Below are 24,478 nucleotides of genomic sequence, written 5' to 3' on the forward strand. Positions count from 1 at the left end.
TAAAAATGAGTTAATTCTGTAAGTGCGTTGTCAGCAATTATCAGCCTGTATTTTCTACCCTCAAAAGAAAAAAAAAATCTGTGCTATGGTTACCAAAGGCAAACTCTGGTTCATACGTTCAGTTTATGAGATAGAGAAGGGGTGTGAGCCTCTCCCCTCCATTACATTTGTGCGGGGGGGGGGGGTGTGAGAGAAGCATTCCAGCCAGTGAGTGAAGCATGATGGATGAACTACTGCTCCCTAAATGTGTATATCTAAAGCAGAGGTAAGCGTAAAAGACTTTGCAATCCTTACTACTGAGGTTGGTATTAAAAATACTATCTCCTATTTTACAGATAAACAACAGGGGTGAATTACTACTTGTTTAAGCCCACCTAGGGAAGATATTGCTGTACTAGAACGTAGACTTGGGTCTGAGAGAATCAATCAATATCTATGGAACTACGCCATCTCTCATTAAAATATCTTCATGAATTATAAGTTGAATTGCTCACAGTCTTCTGTTGCTTCTTCTTTTTCTGTTATCTTTACCCTGAGTTAACTTATACTTTTATTAAGATTGTGAACTCCTTGGAGCAAAGACCTGTCTGCTTCTTATACTACATAGTAGAGTACTGTGCAGTCTGGCAGAAGTCTATATGAAAAGTTTTGCTATTCTTTGTACTATTTCAAAACAAATAAATTAGTTAGACTAAGCAGCAGAGTGAATTGGCTAAAAAACAGATGGTCTGATGGTGCTCTTGGTAAAACCCATGAATTAGTGTAGCTTTTCTTAAACTATGGATTGTGACCCACAAGTGGGTTACGAACTGATTTCTGGTGAGTCATGGAATGCTGCTCCGAACCAAAAGTGCAGTGGTCCCCAAACATTTTTGACTGGTGGGTCCCCTGGCCTTCCATTAGGGTATAGGGTGGTATGTACAATGTATACACCCATTAGGGTATAGGGTGGTATAGAATATATATACCCTATACATTGTATAGGGTGGTGTGTTATTCATAAGGATTCCACAGCTCCCCTGGCTGGTTTCTGCGGCTCCACAGGGAGTCACGGTTCACAGTTCGGAAACTACTGTAAAAGTGGTAAGTCTGTATGTCTGTTTCAGTATGCTGAGTCTTATGCCTATTGTGCAAAAGCTTGGCAACCCAGAAATGTTGGCGGTAACACAATGATGTCATCATATCATTGCCAATGCTTCCAGGTTTTCAGGCTCTGGAGTGAAGGTGGTTCACGATGTAAAAAAGTTTGAGAACCACTGAATTAGGACAAAACACGGTAGGCATAAGACCGAGTGTATTGAAATAGACATCGAGACTTAGCACTTTTGAAGACTATGGACTGCAGGAGTGAAGCTAAACTGACACTATCTCTGTATGAACTTGCTGCAGAAATGGCAACCTAAAGAAGTAAAGTTGAATAAAGTAGCAAGAAGCAACTGAAAGGGAAACTTTGAAAAGAACAGTCAAAGTGACTTGGAAAATAAAGGGAGTCTGAGAGAATGAGTAGAACTTTTTCATCCAGGCTTGTCCGTCATCCGAACAATGGCCCCAAATATTCCAAAGGAGCTCTGAAGAGCTTTTTCCGGTGTCTGCAAGGGAATGAGGTGGGGAAATTGGACACACTTATCTACCTCACTGATCAGCCAGTGGGCAGCAGAGAGTACAGAAAGAAAAGAGGTTGGTAGGTGCATGTAATCACCACTGATGAGAGGCTGAGCAATTGTCTGACTTTCGCTCTAATACAGAAAAGGGCTACCCAGCCTATAAAAGGCACTTTGTCCCTGCTGCACAATAGTGCCGAATCTCCTTCATTAACATTTTCTATCAAGATTGCTTTGATGGCAACTACCATATCCCCCCTCCTTTTAAACATTTTCAGTCTCTGTTCTCAAGGAGTAGGTGTGGGCGCTTCATAAGTTTTGGAATGAGTTTGTTGAAAGCCCCTCCCTGGCTATTGCTCCAGGCCTCCCAGGGGTGTGCTTCTTGTGAGATTATAGAATCCTGATAAGTGGCAGAATAAGTGTCTCTCGAGGAAGCAGCCGACTGATTCAATGACACAGCTCAGAACTATCAAGCAGGCTGGTTTCAACAATGTGACTCCCATCCAGAGCTCAATAGATTTACTTTTTTTTTTTGGGGGGGGGGGGGTTTGTTTTGACTTTGAAAGCAGCCAAACACAGATAAATCGGAATTCAAAGATTTCCCAGCAAAAAGAAGGTGCATTTGGTTAGTTGGTTTCTGAAAATCCAAGAAACATTTCATTTTGGATAATGAGCTCAATGCTGGGAGCAAAACATAGTTTCAGGCTGCTAGAGAAAAGGGGGCTTATTCAAAGACAAATGGCATGGGAGAGATTCAAGGAGGTTTGGGGTGATTTTTTTTTTGCCTCTGTGAGGGCTGAACGTTGGAGCCTACTTGGTTGCCTTGCGCAATACCGGCATCTGAGCATCCCATCCAAATAGACAAGAGCTCTTGCTCATTGGAAGAGCACAAGCTTTGCATGCAGGTCTCAGGTTCAGTTCTGGGCATCCAGGTGTGAGTGGGGAAAGACCCAGGAAATCCTGGAGAACTGCAGCTAGTCAGTATGTAGACAGTACTGGGCTCAGTGTCCCAATGGTCTGGTGCAGTACAAGGCAGCATTCTGTGTTCAGAGAAGTATACTGGTGGACCAATCCTGACTGGGCCAGCCAACATGGAACATTTCGCTGCCAAGGTGCTCTGGCAACACATGCAGTAGCACGCTGCAGGAGTACCAGTGGGGAGGCCAAAGCCTTCCTCTACCCGTTGGGGGATCACATCATACCCACCAATGCAGGTTGGATGTCGGATGAGGTGGGACAGGGAGGGTGGAAGAAGACAGCAATGAGGCGGGGCAGGGCAGATTGAGATGGCGACGGGTGGGGGAGGGCATATCGGCTCTGGGAAGGGGACGGGTTCAGTGGCAGCTACAGAGTCTGAGTCCTAGCCCCCTGCCTGGACTTGATTCCACATAGCAGGTCCACATTTACCTGCACCAGAGAATTAGCTAGCTCAGGCTCAAGTACACCCCTCCACACTGCGGAGACTTACTCCCAGGTAAGAGAACAGATGTTCCCTTACCCTGAGGAGACCCTTGCAACTGCCCTGCCCCGTAGGATGCAGTGATATCTATTTTGAATCCTCGGTTCAGTGGCACGCGGACCCAGCTGGTCACTGATTGCAGTGATGACCAGGCCAGGCCAAATAGCTTATTGCATTATGTGAGAGCTGTAGAAGGGCCTTATGTCGCTGAAACACTCATTCTGGCTGCATAAGGCCAAATAGGTTTGGGCCATAAATTAATTCTTTTAAATATTCTTATTATTTTAACTGGACTTGAATATAACTGAATGTTGGGATAGGCAATGTGTTAAAAATAGAACTGAAACCTATTTTAATTCCTGTCCATAATACCTCCATTGATATGAGTTCAGAAAAGATGGATGCTCAAGGTTTACATGCTGCAATTCTATGCCCACTTAAATCCCACTGAACTCAGTAGAATTTACTTTGGAATAAACATGCATAGAACTGAACTCATAAAGGACATTCCGTTACAAGAGTCGGTCTGAGTTCAACCGCTGCGTGCCAAGATGTCCAGAGAAGCCTTTGGTTCGAAGCCAGTGTAGTGCCTGCCTTACTACCAGTTCCATTTAGCTTTTATTTATTGTTATTTCATGGACATTTTCTACTAATGAACCATCACTTTCATTTCTGCCCATAATAATTACACAATTACCTATCCTGGAAGTATTTAGTAATAATATTTCTGGTCATAAATTTGACTCTCTCTTTTAAATAGCATCATAATTCAGTATTAATGAAGGCTTGAGTCCCTTTTCAGTGCATGAGAGAAAATGGATCTTTGTTGGAAGCAGAAAAGGAAGCAACTTGTTACAGAGTAAACTACCCCCTACTCCTTTCTCCGTGGTTAATGAGATTTAGTGTGTCGTATGACTAAGAGATGACCCCTTAGAGTTAGCTAATCATGAATGTCAGCAACGAGTCTAACTATGCTTACGTTCTTGGGAATAGTGGCATAGCTACAGGGGGGACAGCGCAGTAAGTACTATATGTGCTGTGTAAGTGGTCACTCCTACTTGCTGTCGGAGCACCTGTGCATTGCTGTCGCTGCCTGGAATGGCTGTAATAGCAAGTGGGAGGTACCACTTTTACGCTGCATTGCGGTGCCTGCTGTACTTAAACCCCCCCCCCCCAGTAGCTGGCTTGGGGATGATAAAAAACTACAAGAAAGTCAATGAAGTCCAAGGTTTCCTAGAGTGTGAATCCTTGGTCCCTTGAGCATAAGAAAGCTTGATGGGAGGTTGCAAATAGTGAGAAAAAGATTGAGGGAATTGATTACTGTGCAGCAGCATCCTAACCTGACAGTAAAGCATGACTGACAGTTCAAGAGATGATGCTCCAAGTCGTGGTTTGGAGAACTGGAAATGAGATGTGATCTCCCCCCCCCCCACTTCCTTTGCACAGTCACACAGTGATTTGAGAACAATTAGCAGTGTGTGTATTTTAAGAAATTGATAAATAATACAGGCCTTTTGGGTTTAGTTTCAAATAAACAAATATTTGAAGACACGGTAATAATAAACGAAATAGAGCTGTTTCAGATGATATTTATAGAACCAGCCCCTCTTTGTGCAGTGATGAGCAGGATTGTTTATGTCTTTCTGGTGCTCTTTCCCCATTTTCCTAATTGTAGGGGTTTGGTTCATCCAAACTGACTTTTTGCCTGCCATCCATATTCTTCTTTAAAGTCACATATGGGTTGCATATGAAGAGCAGTTTGGACGTAAGGACCCCCTACCCCAACCAATTAGGAAAATAGAGAAAGCTGGGAGGAGTGGGACATAGACATTCCCACCCTTCGTTTCACAGTGTATATCTAGTTCAGTAAGTATTGATCACACAAGCCCAAAAAGGATGAAATACGACATCTGCTTTTTATGGGTAGCTTATGCTATATGGGGGCATGGTCCTAACCCCTTATGTCAGTGCTTACCAGCACTGACATAAGGGCAATACAGCTCAGAGATAAGGGAACAAACATTCCTTTACTTTGAGGAGGGCTCCGTGAGTGACACCCAACTGCAGAATGCAGCACACGTCCCATTGGTACCGCTATGCCAGCGCTGGAAAGCACTGACATAAGGGGTTAGGATTGCGCAGATGGTCTCTTAAATTAATTGGCTTGTTCATCTTGGTCTCTGAGCAGCGATTGGCTTCTGCACCTTAAGAATATAAGAACAGCCCCACTGGATCACGCCATAGGCCCATCTAGTCCAACTTCCTGTATCTCACAGCGGCCCACCAAATGCCCCAGAGAGCACACCAGATAACAAGAGACCTCATTCTGGCGCCCTCCCTTGCCTCTGGCATTTTGACATAGCCCATTTCTAAAATCAGGAGGTTGTACATGCACATCATGGCTTGTAACCCGTAATGGATTTTTCCTCCAGAAACTTGTCCAATCCCCTTTTAAAGGCGTCCAGGCCAGACGCCATCACCACATCCTGTGGCAAGGAGTTCCACAGACCAACCACACGCTGAGTAAAGAAATATTTTCTTTTGTCTGTTCTAACTCTCCCAACACTCAATTTTAGTGGATGTCCCCTGGTTCTGGTGTTGTGTGAGAGTGTAAAGAGCATCTCTCTATCCACTCTGTCCATCCCCTGCATAATTTTGTATGTCTCAATCATGTCCTCCCTCAGGCGCCTCTTTTCTAGGCTGAAGAGGCCCAAATGCCATAGCCTTTCCTCATAAGGAAGGTGCCCCAGCCCCGTAATCATCTTAGCCGCTCTCTTTTGCACCTTTTCCATTTCCACTATGTCTTTTTTGAGATGCGGCAACCAGAACTGGACACAATACTCCAGGGGTGGCCTTACCATCGATTTGTACAATGGCATTATAATATTAGCCGTTTTGTTCTCAATACCTTTTCTAATGATCCCAAGCATAGAATTGGCCTTCTTCACTGCTGCCGCACATTGGGTCGACACTTTCATCGACCTGTCCACCACCACCCCAAGATCTCTCTCCTGATCTGTCACAGACAGCTCAGAACCCATCAGCCTATATGTGAAGTTTTGATTTTTTTGCCCCAATGTGCATGACCTTACACTTACTGACACTGAGGTGCATCTGCCATTTTGCTGCCCATTCTGCCAGTCTTTATAGAGCAGTCTCTAGAACTTTCTAGAGCTCTTTTCAGAAAGTTGATTTTGTGATCTACTTTGACTCATGTTGATCAGGAGCAAGATGACACGTATATGTTTTTAATAAATAAATAAATTTGTCCAGAAGGTTCTGGCTCAAAAGATAACTTTGTGATTGCCCCATAAATCAGTGTGTCTCAAGATTTGTCCTCTGTCATACCACTTCACATGGTCCACCTATTCAAAGTACAGTACCAATGGAAGCAGCAGGCGATGACATCATTGCCAGTTGCTTCTGAGTTGGGAGGCCACATGCGATGCTACAAACACCAATAAGAGACTCAGTGTGGGCGGGAAGGCTTTTTGAGTGTGGAAAAGCATGCTTTGGAGCTCTGCCCACTGAGCCGAGCCTCCTACTGATGTCTGTTGCATCACATTCCTGGTCTTGCTGCTGGGCAGCAGGGGTCCAGGGGATCCTGGGAGACACCACCTCAAGTACCACTTGTGGTACCCATTCCACTGCTTAAGAAACACTGCTATAGATGATCACTTGAAGAATGCCTGTTTCACATAAGCACACCCCACTTTAACGGATATAATGTGAGCAATCCCCTATACTTGCAGGTTGGTAAAACATTAGATATAATATTGAGAAGGAAATGACTACTTAAATTGAAACAGATGGTCCTTGAGTGATGTGCATGCTGTGAGACTGAAGAGCAACTGCATAAATGGAAAATTCCATGGCTGTAATGGAAAGCAAATCCTTGAGCTGAAGAAAGAAATCCCAGTTGACTTTCCAAAGACCAATCTCAGGGTGGTTTTATTTAGTATTTTTGTTGATAACTTTGGTGATAGAAGTAGGAATGTGTCAATGAAGTGACAATTAGCTGTGAAGAACTGTCAATTCAGATGAATTAGGAAAGTATACATAATGTATTGGGTGATTCATGAACTGGAGCAGTAGGAAAGGAGTGGAATTTAATAGTACAATAGTGTGAGCTTGAGAGCACTTTTGGTACCTGCTAGAAATTCATGAGCTGGAAATAACAGAAAAGGATAAAGACCCAAAAATTTGGGGTTAAATCATGTGACATCTATGAATCACCAACATGAATCACTCACAGAGAAAGACGAATGAATTTTTAGATCTATTAGTCAACATGTTTCATGTAGGACTAGGGAGGCTTTTGTTGGCAAAACCTCATTGGAATATTATCATCAGTATTTATCATCAGTATTTATATACCGCTTTTCAACAAAAAGTTCACAAAGCGGTTTACCAAATATTCCAATTTGTTTTGGCAAATCGCATTCAAAAAGAATCTATGAGAAGTGGGACAAGAGGGGAAGAAATGAAGCAGAATAATAAAATGATTGAGACACTAATCTCTATGCTAGATCTGGGGGCACAAACTTCCTAATTTTGATTCCCTTCACTTTTAATGTCTTAAGAGTTCCATTTTGTGGAGTTTCTGGTAATGCTGGGATTAGAAAAGGAATGAAGTGTAATGGTTAGGTGGAAACAATGTACACCTCATTAAGGTTACCATACACCAGTGGTTCTGAAACTGTGAGTGGGGACTCACTGATGGGTCACAACCTGATTTTTGGTGGGTTGCCAAAGGGTGATGTTAAGATCAGATAATTAATTGCCTCAGGCCCTGAGGCTATTGAAAATCAGATACTGTAGCTGCTAATTACCCTGCAAAGAGCTCAGCTCATTATTACTTATAAATAAATAAAATATTATTTCTTTCTAGATTTTTTTTAAAGTCTGGTAAACCTAGGTGTGTCCCGATAGAGCAGTCATTTTCAGTCTTTTTCATCTCATGGTACACTGACAAGATGCTAAAGGCACACCATCAGTGTGTTTTTGCTTTTGGGTTGTTTTTTTTAACAATTGACAAGGCACACCACACCACCGATGGGGAGCTCATGTCCCCAATGCTCCTACTAATAAATTACATTCCTCGTATGGCACGCCTGTGAACCATCCGCAGCACACCAGTGTGCCACGGCACACTGGTTGAAAATCGCTGCGATAGAGTGTCATTTTAAAAAGTGGGTCCTAGTGCTAAAAAGTTTGGGAACCAGTGCCATCTACAATAGCAACTTTTGCGGTGCTGTTGTGTACCTGGTGTAGTAGAATGTGTTATGGCAAGAATATGCATAACAATGAGCTCTTTCAGATCTAAACCAATTGTTTAGGCAGGACTTTTTTCTCTAAGGTGAGGTTTTATGAGGTTTTATTGGTCATGGGTACTGTCTTTTGAATTATCCACGTTATTCATGTTTTGACTTGGATTATCTGTTAGTCACAATCCACCATACCTATTCTTTTTTTTTTTAATTACACGCACCAGCTGTCCTTTCAGAGTCAACTGAACACCAGCTGCCCAGTGACAATCTCTGAGTGTGATATATTTTTCTGCATCTTTGTGATGTTAACCCCTGCTCACTGGGTAAGAGGCACTTTTTCAAGTGGCTGCTCCTCTTATTTATCTGGAGCAGAGTAACTGGCCTCATCCCAGCAGTGTCTTTTCTAGTGGCTATCTGCTGGTGTTCTTTTGCATCTTTTAGATTGTGAGCCCTTTTGGGACAGGAGCCATTAGTAATTTGATTTTCTCTATAAACCGCTTTGTGAACCTTTCGTTGAAAAGCAGTATATAAATACTGTTAATCATCATCATCCTCATATTCAGTCAATCTGAGAAATAACATATTTTTGCTCTTACATGGTAATAAGATGGAATTTTTAAAAACTGTTTACCTTTTTATTCCATGATCTTTAAGCTCAGTTCTGTATTATCCACTGCTGATGTAACGTAACTCCACAACCCATCTCAGCTACCTCAGCCTTATATAATTAGGTCATGCTTTGCTTTCCTGCAGTGCACATAGAGCCTGGCACATGCGAAGTCATTGCTGCCCACAGATGCTGCAATAAGAACAAGATTGAGGAGCGCTCGCAAACAGTGAAATGTTCCTGCTTTCCGGGTCAGGTGGCTGGGACAACACGTGCCGCTCCTTCATGCGTAGATGGTGAGTACACGGCAACCTGTAAAGTGAGCTAAATTGAACCAGTATAAAGTAGCTTCCTATTATGGTGCTATCAGTGTTTGGGTTACAAGGGTAACTGGTGAATGGATACAAAGATCCAGGCATCATTCTGGAGCTCTCTCTCTGGATAGGCATGCCCATTGGGGGACTTACATGAAGCCTTACAATTTAAGCAAAGACAGCTGTATATTTAGGTGCCATCAGTAATAATTCTTGGCTTTTACTGGGATCTTTATGAAAGCACAACACTTTTCCCAGAACACCATTTATAATAATTTGGCAGATAATAAAACTAAGTTTGAGGGGCTAACTAACACACACACAGTGCACTTCACTTTATTACACTGAAATAAATGTAAATACATTCAGGGTCAAGGGGTCAGTGACTTATACTTGGTCATCAAGCCAGCCGTCTCAATTCAGGCTATCAAGCGGGGGGTGGGGGGAGTCCAATGCAGCTTGACTTGAATCAAGTCTCAAGTTTCTGCCTCCACTACTTGAGTTGGAAACTAGTTCTAACAGGCGCACTTTCCGAGTTGCCTGGAGTGTTTTCATGACTCGAAAAGACTCTAGTCTTGAGTCGTTACCTTTAAAAAGCCAGCCCTGGGGAAAAATGGAGCTGCTGCTGGGGCTACTGCTGATGAGCTTGTGAGTTCTCTTTAAACACTCCCCTAGTGCCCCATCCCATCTGTAAACAAGGCGGAAGGGGGTGGGACGGACTGCGAGAGAGCGGGGACAGAAGCAGCAAGAGGGAGAAGGGTCACGCATAGCGGCTGCGAGGCTTACCAGGAAGCTGCAGTCCTTTGCAGCTGTACTCAAAAGTAGTCCCACTGCAGCCAGTCATTCAGTGGGGCTTCCTCCATCCAAGTAACAACAAAGCTCACAGCAGCCATGCGATTGGAAAGCAAGATCTCTACGAACCTCCCCCTTGCTTCCCCATCTCCCTTTTTTCTAGGCTTCTTCAGCCAATTCTGAGGTAAGAACCCCCTTGAGCTCCTCCCCCTGTCCTCCGTCTTTCAAAGAAAAAAACCAGACCACCCATCCTTCGTCCTATGATCATCGGTTCCTTCCTATCAGAGATGGACGAGAGAGCTCCCACGTCCCCTCATCCTGCTCAGATGCAGAAGCAAACATTAACCCTTCCCTACCTCCTGCCTGGAACCTCCCTGCTGCTCACTCGGTCTGAATGATGACCCCATGAGGTTTTTCATGCCACAAAAACAGTAAGCAAGCAGACACAGAAAGACTTGATTTTGCATTCGTGGGGACCGAGTACCAAGTCAGGGACTCTTGACTCGAGTGTTTTCTTGAGTCTTCCACATGTGTGACTTGAGTGTACATGAGTCAGTGAAAAAACACTGATTTTCAGATCTCAGACTCAAGTCACTTGATTCGCGTTACGGTCCCTGCTATCAGGTTTCAAATAATGCTGTATGCAAGGCTATACTGCCTCATTCGCTTTGTGAATTTTCACTAGGTTTTCACTAGGGATGTACAACCCTACATTTTTCACTAGGAATGTAAAAACCTGCTTCCACCCCACTGAGAAATTTCATTTGTCTTAAGCCTAATCCTATGTGCCTTTTACAACAGTGTTCCACTGGCATAAAAGGCCCTGCGACCTTGTAGTGATCACACCACTGCTGGGCCATTTGAGGCCATTGCCACAAGGCAGCTACAGTGTCGGGTATTCACTGCTGTGGACCCTGGACAGCATCATGTCAAGTAGGCTGGCATGGGAGTGGTTCGTGGGTAGGAAGAGGAAGGGCAGGGGGAGTAATTGGATGGGGAAAGGGAGGAACTGGGTGTGTGTTGAGGGCAGGATGGGGTGGGTCTGTTGGCTGTGACTTTCATTGGATCCTATCCTCCATTTTGCAGCCCAACATGTCTTCTGACTTGGACTTTTGGTAGCAAAATGATTGACGCAGGTTTGAACGGGCCAGCCTACGAGGAGTTAAGTAAAACATACTTTTACTTACCTCCTGCAGGCTGTCTGGTCACCCCCCTCCATCATAGTAGGCAGCATGCAGTCTGTTGGCACAGCTGCATGCTATAACAGGGCAGAGGATAGGATTGGCTGCCAATGACACTTGTTTGACTTTCTTTGAAAATTCACAGATGTCTCACTTCGGAACACTGGGAGGAACTTGCTTCCCATTTTATGTTGTGTGAAAGTTCAGTGTCAACGTATGCATAAACCTCCTGGGAAATTTTGTGTCATATTGTAGAAATTCGTTTGGCTTCTCTTGATCATTTTAAGACATTCCTCCTTGACAAGAGCCCTGAAATTTGCTTCAGATTTCATTTATTTAGAGACATTGGTGCCAACCTCAGCATACAGCCGTTTTTTTTGTGCCATTGCCACAATATCCAAGTGTTTAACAGCACAATCCTGATTTTCATTTAGGCCAGCGCAAGTCCTTGCACCCGTCCAGGAGGGTCGCAAACATACCATAAAGCACATTTGCGCCTCCTCATGCCTAGGCTGGAACGCAGAGACTGACTTAAGCCTCTCCACCAATGGAGGCACCAAACCTTGCATTGGCCAAGCTTGGCCGATACAAGGCTCTGGGGTGGGCAGGGAGGAGGCAGGAGGGAGGGCGGGTGATGGGTGGCACCAAGGGCGGGCAGGGAGTGGGGGGTGGGGCTGGGACCTGGCAGTCATGCCGGATCCCGACTCCCTTTCCCGAGCACCGCAGAGCGGCTTCAAGCCTCTCTGCTTAGACTTGTGCCACCTCAGGAGATTGTGCAGGTCCAAGGAGACCCATAGGGCCAGGGTGGCTTACCAAGAAAAGTTTCCCCTTACCTCTAGCTGAGCCACTTTGGGCACCTATCCTGTGCTGGATACAGCGTGAGCCTCTTGGCTTGCCTGTTCCAGCGCAAGATAGGCTTGCACCTTCAATAGGATGAAGTCATCAGTCAGAGACAGACTGAAATAGTTCGGTCTAGCATATTAGTTTGGTTAACATCTTGGGCCAGAATGAAATTTCATCATGAAAGAAAGACTTTCAAGGTGCCCAAGTGGTTTTCAAGATGAGAACTCCAAATACTTCTGTTCACACCATTGTTGGCAACCTTCAGTCTCAAGAGACTATGGTATCGCGCTCACTGCTTTTCACAGCCCCAATCAGCTCATTTCTATTAAGGCTGTTTTCTCCCCCTCTTGTCTTTGAACTGCTAATGAAAGCAGTGACACCACCACATTTTCTGGACAAGAGCAGAGACTGAAGATGGTCTTGCAGAACTTTCAAAAATAAGTGGGTTGACGAAGGGAAATGGAAGCTTGGAGTCAGTATTAATGCTTGCTACAATTTTGAACTCTTTCATCCTGAACATTCATTGTTTGAAGTTGCTATTTTAGTGTTCCAGTATTATAGATGATGAATTGAGAATGAGGTAAGGTGAAGAATCTGTGGCTGAACTAAGGCTTGAACTCTCTCATATTCAGATCTAATTCTTGATTTATTAGCAGCACACAGAAAGAGTCCCTGAATACCCTCAAATAGGCTTTATCTGTTTTGTTTGTCTTTTAAAAGCATTTATAACGTATTTCCAAGCACATCTTTTCATGAATTCTTGAATGCACAGCAGTCCTCTGTGTTAGGCTATGATCTGGGAGTCACACTATACAGATCCTTAGACCCCCTTGCTTATCGCAGAACAGATGATCCTAAGTAACAGGTTCTTGTGATCTTGAAACTGAATTGAAAATCAGACCCAAATGGAATACTTTAACACCTGTAAAACCCTTGGCTACCCTTTAGCCCATGGATAAACTTTCTGAAGTTAAAGAACATAGGAAGCCCCCATATATGGAATCAGTCCCCTGGTCCATCTAGTCATGATTGTTGACACTGACTGGCAGTAGCTCTGCAGGACAGGGACGTGCAGCGCAGGGGAGGCAGTACTGCCCCATTGTAGTCCATGGAACAACACAGCAACCATCCCACCCATTTACACCTGAGGAGGTTCTCCTTACACCCAAGGAAGTGGGTGTAAGGAGAGCCTTTGCAGGTGCAAGGAGAGCCTCTTTGGGAAAACCAGCTGCGGTGCTCTTCCACAGACAACGACGGGGTAGTTCTGCCTCACTTGTCACCGCCACATAACACGTCGCTGCTGCAGGGTTTCAGAAAGTAGTTCTCCCCTATTCTACCTGGAGATGCTGGTGATTGAACCGGGGCCCTTCTGCCGGCAAAGCAAGTGCTTTACCACTGAACTACAGATGCTCACAAGGTGTTCTTAAGGCAATCTTCAAGGGAGAAAGGGCTGTAATATTGGGTCCTAACAATCTTCTGAGGCCCTATTTCATACCTTAAGTGACAATCCACAGTTGATCTCTGAAAGGGACTCACTCACAGGATTCTGTCCCCTTCCCTCTTTTCTTTTGGAGGTTTGACCCCTAGTAGCTTAGGCAGCATGATCTGGAAGTTCTACCATTGATTTTTTTTTTTTTACTTAGAAAAACCTGTTACTGCAATGTAGGTGCTGAACACATGAATAAGAGCATGCTGTCTAATCACCTGTGCAAAGCACTAAAAAAACCCAGCCCATCTATATTTTATTGAGCCGTGTCATTCTGGATCTATCTGAAGTGGCTGGAAGCCTCTGCTGGTGCATTATTGATTGACTTGGCAGCTTGGCCGGTGCAAATGGATTTGTACGCAATGCCAAGAAACTACTTAAAAAACACAGGATACAATTCCCATGAAAGACTGTATCCCCAGGCAGCCTCACAAAGGTGCTTCCTTTTGTGTGAACAAAGCTGGACTTTTTTTTTTTTTTTTGAAATTGTCTGCTGAAATTTTACTGAAATTATTGGACAGGCAGGGAGTTTAACTGGGACACAAAATTCTTAGAGACACTACGTACTTGAACAGTTATAGTGCAAAGAGAGTGGGAATTGAGATCCACCACGGATTCTCATATAATGTGAACTATAAGGCAACTAATATCTTCCTGTCACTTGTATACCTCAAGCCATTGGGTAATGTAATTGGATGGGCAGTTGTAGTACTGTTGAGCAGTTGTGAAATCATGAATGTTCAAAAGTATTCTGACCTCTGGATGAAAAGTGTAGGCCATAAACTATTTCATGTTTTATGATGAGAGGCAAAGTTGGGTAAAATAAGAACTTTGTGCAGGTCATATGGTCAAGAGAGAGATATGCTGTTGGTGGAAGCAAGAAACAGATGCACAGGTGCTGAGTACACTGAAGGGCTGTTTCATGTGTGACATTTTCTATGTGCTCTGTGGCTTAATGGATATGCATTTCAAAAGAGACATGTGTGACGTTCACACCTAACGCACAGGTATATGTCTTTTTCCTCCTTGATATTATTAAGCCTAAATTTATGTGCATGGAATAATCTTACATCTTTTCCCAATTGACCCTAGCACCGCCCCCTCCCCTCCATCATCTCCCTTACATCTTTTCCCCATTGACCATACTCTCCCTCCCCTCCCCTCCCTCCTTCTGTCATCTCCCTTGTATCTATTTCCAGGTTGTGAATTCCTCAAGGTAGAGACCTGTTTTTTCTTCTGTGTTCAGTGGGGCAGCAGCGGTAGGCTCAGAGTCAAAGGCACTCTGAATCTACCACCCCCTCAGCACCCTTACAAATTGCCACTGATGCAACCTGCATCAGCTGGCCCCATGAATGGTCTATCCCTACCTAGAGTATTCATTGCTAGATTTAAAACAAGACATCACTGGCTTTGCAAATACTAAAGATCCTTCCCACCACAAAATGTGCATTCATCTTCAGTAGAAAACCTAATGGTAAAGAGTCTCTTCATGGAGAAAGGCGGGGTAAAAATAAAGTATAATAATAATAATGGTGCACTGCAGTCCTCAGACTAGCAAGAAAATATACCTTTTCCTTCTACACTTGCAGGCTCTGAAGAATTAAAGTGGACTCCTGGGAGGTGAGAACTTCTCAGGCAGATTTCTTGCATGTTTTTCAGACGTTCTATAGTATGGTCTCATTGGTCTTAAAACTGATTAGTGAGATGACAGGATACCAACCGCCGCCGTCATCCCAAAACTGGTGTTTATAGGACAGGATTGAGGATGTCGATTTGGAAGTGACTGTAAATTTGCTTACTGCTGCTAAATTATGTATTGCTGCAAATTGAAAAAAAAGCTGCTGCTCCAACTGTGTCAGACGGGCATTGTAAAAATGGGAAAATTGCTATTGCACCAAAATTGACCTATGATAGAAGATTACACCATGGGCAGCCGGCATTTCTTGAGAGATGGACTTTACTTGTAATAAGATCGCGGTCGGCCATTTTTCCCTTCTGCTTGATGATTTGGAATACATATACAAATTTCGTAGTGTGTGCGTGTATATTGTTACAGTCTATGTATCTTTTTCTGCTTTAGTAACAATAATTAAAAAAACAACTGGGAGGTTCAGTTCTCCTGTTAGCACATCTGTAGTATATTTGGGTTTGCAAATTGAACAGTATTGGAATATTTCAACATCCGGTGAGTGCTGAACATTTAGGGCCCAGCGCTATTCAGTGTGCACCGGATCACCGCTGGCGCACACTATTGCACTGGTGGAGCAGTGCTAGCCCAGCGCTGGCCAGTGAGGTGGAGAAGGTGAGGAGGAGGTGTGCTGGGGGAGGGAATGGGGCTTCACTCCACCAGATCCTGAGCTTCCTTGTCGGGCTCTGAATTCTATGCCAACCCTCAGGTTGTTGTGTAATTGAATACCCCCATTGTGGGGCTACTCCCTTTACTCGAGGGTAGGAGATGAAAGTCCCCTTCTCCCGAGGAGGTGGCAGCAGCTGCCTGGGGCGTGCTGGATGTAGCATCAGTCATTTTTTGGCACTGCTGCAGCCCCACGTGCTGGGTATCTCAGGATTGGGCTGTTACTCTTGTACTCACTACACCTAGAGCCCAAGCCTGTGCATGTCTGCTCAGAAGTAAGCCTCATTATGGTCAATGGGGCTTACTCTCAGGTAAGTGTGAATAGGACTGCAGCCGTACACAGAAGAATTCAGATAATTTGGTCCCTTCCTTGGACACAGCCTCTGTTTCCCCTTCAAACTTTCCCATTTCTATGTTTCTGGTTTTTGCCTTGCAGTCATACTGAGCAGATTCAGTGTCTGTAGCTGCCAGGTGGGAGGTAGGCCAAATTTCTTCGCCACACTCTCCACTTTTGTCTGTTGACTGCAGAACGAGCTTTGTCTTCTGAGAGCAGAAGCCATGAGAATAGCAGACATCCCTCTGACTAAGTGTGGACCTCAGATACATTAGGCCCCAAGTCCCGACTGCAATTAGACTCTCAAGCTTGCTTGTGCTTGGTTTGCTGTCATTAACATGTCATTTGTCTTCAAAGCTGTCATGAACCAGGAAAGCCTTAATGCTGCGAGACGTCTCTTCCCGCCAGTTCTCTCCTGGCATGGTCTTCCTGCCAACCTCATTCAGTGCTCATTCCTTCTGTACTAATGGATCACTGGAACATGTTGCCTTCCTTTCTGTTGCCCTGGAAGGGTTTGAGTGATGATGATCTTTCAGACGTTGATTATGCTGTGCTGAATGTTGCCATGGCAATCAGCTTTCTGATGGGCACTGCTTTCTGACTGTTCCAGTGACCTGCTGCGGGTTGCCAGGGTTGGTGGCCCTATACTGTGTAGAGAAATAACTGACAAACCACATTTTGGGACTGCTCTGTTGGATTACTGTTCCAGCCATCGGGAAATGTGAAGATGCTTCCTTGAATTAAAGCTTCACACAAGCATTCTGCATTCTCCATTGCCAGTCTAAAAACAGAGTGCAATTCAAGTCTTGCCCAGTGGAGGGGAGTGTCATATGTTGTCAGAAATATAATGTAATCCTGGGGGAGTTAAGCAGGTTCAAGCTAACAGAATCTAACTGCTCATCGAGATCCGATCATTTATCATTATTTCTATAACATTTTCTAGTGTACAAAGTCTTTGCAGTTTTTAATCCTTCCAGCAACCCCGGTACATAGGTTAGGCCACACACACACACACACACACACACACACACACTTGTACGCACACAAACATGGTTTTCTGTATGGGAAAATACATGCAAACCCATGTGCATATATCATTACTGCAGCTGTATATATTTCATATGTATGTCACACTGAGCTGTTGTGCGGTTGTCCCATGATTGTGGTCAATTTTCTTCATGATGGGTGGCAGCTATGGCCAGGAATATGTTTACTCAGCTTCAGCTGGTGTGCCAACTGCAGCTATACTTGAGTTGATTGGACATGATCACATTGATCCATTCTTTAGTGACTTCAAGTCTAGATTACTGTAATGTGTTCTACATGAGGCTGCCCTTGACATAGAGATGGTTCAGAAGCTGCAGCTAGAACTGCAGAATACAGCAGCCTACTGGAGGCAGGCGGTTTGATTCTATTGGACCACTGCTCCAGCAGCTACATTGGCTGCCCATTTGATTCCAGGCCAATTCAAGGTTCTGGTATTTACCTTTAAAGCCCTCCACAGTTCGGGACCTGATTATCTGAGGCCTTCATTCCAATCCACCTTCTTCGATCATCTGAGGGGTCTTTCCTGCAAGTGCATTCTTCTCACCCATGTTAGGGGAATGACAGTGCAAGGGCAAGCCTTCTCCACAGCGGCGAACTATGGAACTCCCTTCCAGAGGTGTTAATAACTGCCCCCTCTTTCTTAACTTTTTGGCAAGGACTCAAAACGTTTTTATTTCATCAAGTGTTTGAGTGGTATGTGTTTTTTTTAATGTGTATTTGGATATGCTGGTGCTTGCCTCCTGTGCCTCTATATGATGATTGCTGCTATACCACCTCCCTTTTTTTTTAAAACAACTCCCTCAACTTTCTTTTAACTAATTATTTTTCTGTTGTTATATTTATTGTTTCTGTTGTAAGCCTCATTATTTTTGTGAAATCTGTAAGCCGTCTTGGGCATTTACCTTCAGTAAAGGAGAGAAAGGCAGGATATAAACTTCTTAAATAAATAACTAATAAATAGATTCTCTTCATTTTTTTTTCCTATGTAGAAGTTCTTTCCTCATAGGAAAAAAAAATACATCAAAGCGGTCTGAAGAGATAAGGTGTTCCACATTCTTAGTAACCGAGCGACAATTTTAATTGGGTCTCCCAAGTCCAAAGTCAGCACTTCATGCAAGTCACTGAACAGCCTTCAAATGCATTGGGTGGACAATCTGGAAGGAACCCAATTTCAACTTCAGCCAGTGAAAGGACCCACAAATCTATAAATAAATGTCTGAGATATTTATTTGGTGCATTTAAAAATTCACCACAAAATGAAGTTACCACAAAATTTCACTGGAGTTGTGATAATGGAGTGCGATGGGGGAAGATCACTTGTATAGTGCTGGAGAGAAAATACACTGACCTTAATGAGAAAGAAAAGCCTACAACACCTGCACCCTGTATCTACACTTCGTACGTACAATAGGGGCACTGGCAAGACAAAAATCAGTATAAGGTATTGAGGACTCCCTGGTATGGTTGCCAGCCTTACAGAATTGGTTTGAAGTCTTTGGGAATTGGCATCCATCTCCAGGTGACTAGTGAAAACAATCCTGGATATTTCAATAGGGTTAAATGGTCTAATGTGATGTCCTAGTTTAATGACATTATATCATGCTTGGGGAAAAAAATCTCAGAGTGATATGTGATGAGTATTTTGTGGTGAGTCTGAATTGGTTTCAGGACCCCTGCTACCACAGTCATGGACCATCTATTCAGTGGCTGTTTGCATAGGAATAAAAAACTGTAGAGTTTCAGTCCATTCATTTAATATGCCTTTTTTTTTCTTAGCCTCAATAGTGCTTCAGAAGTGGTGGTGCCAAATGCAGCCATGTCTAGAAGGAGAGGAGTGTAAGGTGCTACCTGATTTATCTGGTTGGAGCTGCAGTACTGGAAACAAAGTAAAGACAACCAAGGTATTTATAGAACACTTTCAGGAGTTCATAGTGCCTTGTATATATTATTCTCCCTGGCCTGGCCTGATCTCTCTTTAGCACTTTAGCTGGCTCAAGTCTGAGGAGACAAAGGGGGTGGGAAGGCTGTTGGAAAAAGGAGACAGGATCCAGTACATGCCATCCCCATTGGATCCACCCCCTGCAGCCTCCCTACCGACCCCCCACCCACTGCTGCCTTACCTTCTCTGGCCAGTGCAGCGGGGTCTGTCTGTAGGGTTAGAGCACTGCTGTCTCTTGCGGCAGTACTCAGAAAATGGTTGCCGGTGGAGCGCTGTGCGCTCCATCGGCAGCCATTTTATGACAGTGAAACGCTGGTCCAGTGTCATAAACACTCCCACACAACAGTGTGTTCAAAACAGTAGATTATTATTTTTGCTTATTAGCTCAGTTGAGCTCTGTCTTTCATCAGAATCTAAACAGTAATTGAAAATAATCTTGGGAGATGGGACGGGACTGGGTACTTCCCAAAGAAGCTCAGCACAATTCATCTTGCCATATATTATTCAAGTCTGATGATTTCAACAGAATGAGACATGTTTTCAGATATTGAAAATGGTTATTTTATCCACTGAGGATGATTTTGTTTGAACATGTTGATCAGGTGCATCCTGAAATAGCTATCGTATAATTAAAAAATAAAATAAGAAACAAGTATTGTAGTAATCAAACACTACTTTTGATCAGTTGTCTGAACAACTGAGACGTGATCCAGTAAGAGAAACAGAATTTCCCTTCCAGTGGTTATTTAGCCAATAGCATCTCTTGCTAGTGCAGTAAAAATGTAGATTGACATTCGTCCCAATATGTATCCCGATCGGTTTGATCCTGGTGGCTGCTGCATCTGCAAGACTACAACCAGCCACGGCCTGTTGCCGCAAGTCTATGCTCTTTGCATCCCGATCCAACCGAGGACTTTCCAGCCTGTCAGAGCTCCTCTAGTTGGAGCAATCATCTGTGACAGAGAGCTACATGATTATTATTTTCATGGCTTGCTGAATACCCTGAAGAACAAGGTATAATTAAAATTTTATCAAACTCATTAGTAATTACATGTATGTCATGGTTAATCAGTTGCATAATTTTGTAATCATTGTTCATCGAGTGGAGCATAATTATTCTTCAGGCTTTGCTTGCTTCGTGCTTCCATCTTCTTTTCCACACAAACACCCCATAAAATTATCCTGTAAAATAGCGATGTGTTGTGTTTCTTTCCTTATCTTTTACTCCACAAATAGCATGTTCTCACTGAAGTGTTTTTTTAATGAATATCAGAGCAGCCTCCATTGACTCAGACACCAAAACCACTGATGAGTAATCATATCAGCCTTACACCACCAACCTTGTCTTCTCCTTTGCCCCTTGCATTTTGCTTATTTTCCCGTTTTTCCCTGGCATGGTTGCAGTTTTGTTTCATTTGTCCTCTCATCAGACTTCCAGAATGCAAAGCTCTTGGTAGCAAATAATTTTGGCCAGGAGCCATGTTTACATTCTGGCCTACCCCTTAATGCAATGGGAACCACAGGCATTTTGTAGTACATCTCTGAAATAGCTCAAATGCCATCATCCGCCTGTCATTCAGGGCTACATGTATTCCAGAGACAAATTACTAACAGCCACCACTGGAAATGATGTAATATGACCTGGCTTTTACTAGTTGGGTCAACAGTGGACAGCACACTTACTGCATCTGGAGATGGAAGGGCTAAGTTTCTGCTGCATAGAAATCACACAAGTGACAGAACTGACAGCCCAATGCTGCTGTAGGTGAGAGAGAAACCAACTTAATGAGCAGACTGAGACAATGGGTGAGGTATCCACCTAAGGCTGGATGTGATCTGCAGTGTCAAGGAAGGAAATCAGTCATCACAAATGAGCTGCTCAGCTGGTCCTTGTGATCGTCTGGCCACAGTCAACAGTTTTCATAGAACTGCTTTGCGTGTTACTTTTTTAAAGTCACAAGCACACTCCTTTGTTTGCATAGGCATCTATAGGTAGCGTGGGAAAGGCAGCAAATATTTCTTCTTCCCTGAGCAGCAGCACGACCCAGAATGCTGCTTGATGCCACGTTGGTATATAATGTTTTGAAAATAGCAGCCACTGAGCATGCTCCTTGCACGGTTTCTTCAGTTGCAAAAGTGCAAAACTTCCATGTTGAATTTAAAGGTTCTGCACAAATGAAGGAGCTCCTTTCATGCGGTCCCTGTAAAACTAGAAGTCCTGTACTTTTGTGTTTGAAGAAACTTTGCAATGGGCAAGGTAGGGATGATCCACTTTCCGCTTACTTTTAGCTGGAAGAAAGCAAATCAGTGTGGGTTGCATCTATAACAGGCTGGAGGGAGGAGAAAGTGGCAGCAGGGGGAAGGGCACCCCAAATCTGCTACCTTTTTGCCAGCCTCTGCAATCTGCCACTGATGCAATCCACATCACCCACCCCACCCCCCATGGATGGGCTGCCCCTGTCGCTGAGAACATGACCTTTCAGCTACCATACAACATGACTTTTCTCTGGAAAACTAGATACAAGTTTCCCCCTTTCCATCTTAACCCATCTCTGCACTCTCATACCTTCAGAAAGCACCATGAGTTTTTTATGAGTTGCTTTTCCCAATCTGGTCATTCCAGCCTCTGCATCAAAGCAAATCGCCTTGGTTTGCTCTCTTTTCTTTGAAGCCTGGTCTGTGGCTGCTCTAGTATCAGTAACCGGGCAGTTGAATAATAAGCAGATCTTCCCGCCTTAGCTGTGGGTCTCCGCTGTGTACAAATTGAGCTCCTTTTCCCCCTTCTGCTCTCGGTTTGATCTCTCTGCCACTTTGCAATGGATTTGCGAAATTGTTCCTGCTGAATGTGTCTCTTGTTTGGCATGCACAGAAGGCCAGGGATAGAATTTAAATAGCAATATTTCAGATGCATCCACGGTTCTGATGGCTGCCTTGACAGAAATCGCTAGTCCTACTGTGAAATCTATAAGAAAGGACATTGTAATGGGTAAATAGGGTACGGAACGTCTACAGGCTATAAAATCATCCACAGTCATCGAAATAAACCAGCATTTCAAAGGCTGAGATACAATTTTCAGGTTGCTACTTAAGGGAAATTTGTTTAGACTGTTTACTGTACACAGGACATGTGGAATACAAAGAAGGGTGAGCGCTGGGATGTCTGCAAGTCAATGCCTGCATAGCAGGTGGCTGTTTTCTCCCCGGGGCTTTTCCTCACAATTTCTCTCATGAAATGCACACTCATTTTCCTTTTAAATTCTTCTGAACGGCTTGCACACATTTGTTTCCTTCTCAGATAGCGTAATATGAAAATAGTTGCAATAGATGAATTAAAAAAAAATTCCTTGCACTTTGCTTGCTACGAAGGTCACTTTACGAGGTAACCTTGGAGCTGGATTGCCAGAACTGCTTGAAGCTATTAAAATTTTTAGAATTGTTAATATTTAAACCTTTTGGAAGAGATTCCCTTCCTTTATGCCTGCTCCCAATTACATCTCTTGCCCACTCCCCCCCAGTGCTTTCTTTCCTCTTGCCTACCATACTCTGAGCCATCCTGGGTGCCTGATAGGCACTTTATATTTGATTTGTGGTGTATCTTGTTGCCTCTTCATTTGTATGTACTTGCCAGAAAAATACACTGCTTCAGGGTACGAAGCGGCAGCAAAGAACTGGACTCTTTTGCATGCACTGTACCTCTACATTAAGGTTGCAGTCACATGTAGGAGAAATGTAAATGAAGGATTCTGCCTTGGGAAAGGTGGTTACACTTGGTTGCCTTTGGTCCCTTCTCCAACCCTTGGACTCTGTGGGATGCTGTTGTAGGGGCTGATGATTGATCTTGGATGTTTGGTAACTGATTCTCTGCAATGTGCATTATCTCAAGAAACACCCATAAGGAATAAAATTTTGACAGTTCTGTGGCAACTAAAAGGCTAACAAATGGATTGTGGCAAGAACCTTCCTTATCAAATGCATTAAGTGGACAGTCAAGGTGCTTGATGTTAAAATGGAAGATACTGGCTTTAGTCATATCATGTAGAAATCCATTAGTCTCATAAAGAAAAGCACCCACTGTGTGATATGTGACATTTTCAGTGATCGTGCAATGCATCTGATTAAATAGGTTTGTGACTACAAAAGTTAATATCACTATAAATTTGTTGTTTTTTTGAAGGTGCCATCATACTCTTTTTGTTGAAGCCTCCGTGACTGCCCCCCTCCCACCGCAAGATGCAACACATGCCCTTTTGGCACAGCTGCATCAGCACAGGGAATTTGGATAGGATTGAGCCCTGTGGCTGTAATCCTAAACACATTTACCTGGGAGTAAGTCCCATTGAAATAATTGGAACTTACTTCCGAGTAGACATTCATAGGCTTGCACTGTAAAATCCAGGCCAGTCTGTAGCCGTTTGTAACCCGAAAGAAGTTCTGTTGGTTTTTCCACCCAAACAGATGGACTTATTTTTCAAAGATTTGTGACCAAAATAGAAGGTTCTAAAATTCTGATGTGTAAATTACGTGGTTCAGTTCAGTTCTTAGGGAACATAAAATACTTGTTAAAAAAACTGAAATGGAAATTCTGGTTTTATTTTTGATGATGAAGGAAAAAAATAGATTAAATGATTTTCTTTCCATAGACCCAAGCATCTTTAAATATCTAAGAAAAATCTTTGACTTATTTCCCCCAGTATAGTCACCTGTTGGTAGCTTAGAGGGTTCCAGTGCATACGTGGTGCTCCTCCACCTGCAAGGTCTTTCTCATTCATCTGAATGGATGGAGACACTCTGTGGTGTGCAGAGGGACAAACTTTTTAGATTGTGAGCCCATTCATGCAAGAGCTCTGTGTACTTTGTTGCACACGTGAGGCTCCCAGACAGGGTGGTATTCCATAGGTCAATGAGAAGTCTGTCTGATGCGTTCTCCTTTATTCCCAGGTCACACGATAGATAATTGAAGATAATGGGATATCTTTCTGATATACATCTGTGTTGACATGGCTGACTTTGTGAAAATGGCACAACATGGCTTTCGTTCAGCACGATGGTCCTGCAGCTGGAAACAGGAGAACTTCCTTGGCATGGGATAGAATCCAACTGTACTGGTATAGGATGGCTATTCTTCATATGCACTTTATTGTTCTTCCTCTAGTACATCTGCAAAGGGAGTGGTGCCCCAGTTCACTCTCTCCGGCTAGAACAGCACCAAGGATTACAGAAAATGGTTGATGCACTTGGCTGGGCAGAGAATC

General features: G+C 43.7%; 1 protein-coding gene across 1 annotated transcript in view; it reads left to right on the forward strand.

Moving 5' to 3' along the window:
- Nucleotides 1-24,478, forward strand: part of TAFA3 (TAFA chemokine like family member 3) — a 99,795-nt gene that overhangs the window by 40,783 nt on the left and 34,534 nt on the right. The window contains exons 2-3 of the mRNA XM_066624671.1: nucleotides 9,084-9,233; nucleotides 19,064-19,188. Of these exons, the coding sequence (XP_066480768.1) occupies nucleotides 9,084-9,233; nucleotides 19,064-19,188 (275 nt within the window). The remainder of the gene's footprint in view (nucleotides 1-9,083; nucleotides 9,234-19,063; nucleotides 19,189-24,478) is intronic.

This window comes from Tiliqua scincoides, chromosome 4 (assembly GCF_035046505.1).
Source record: "Tiliqua scincoides isolate rTilSci1 chromosome 4, rTilSci1.hap2, whole genome shotgun sequence".
Classification (NCBI taxonomy): domain Eukaryota; kingdom Metazoa; phylum Chordata; class Lepidosauria; order Squamata; family Scincidae; genus Tiliqua; species Tiliqua scincoides.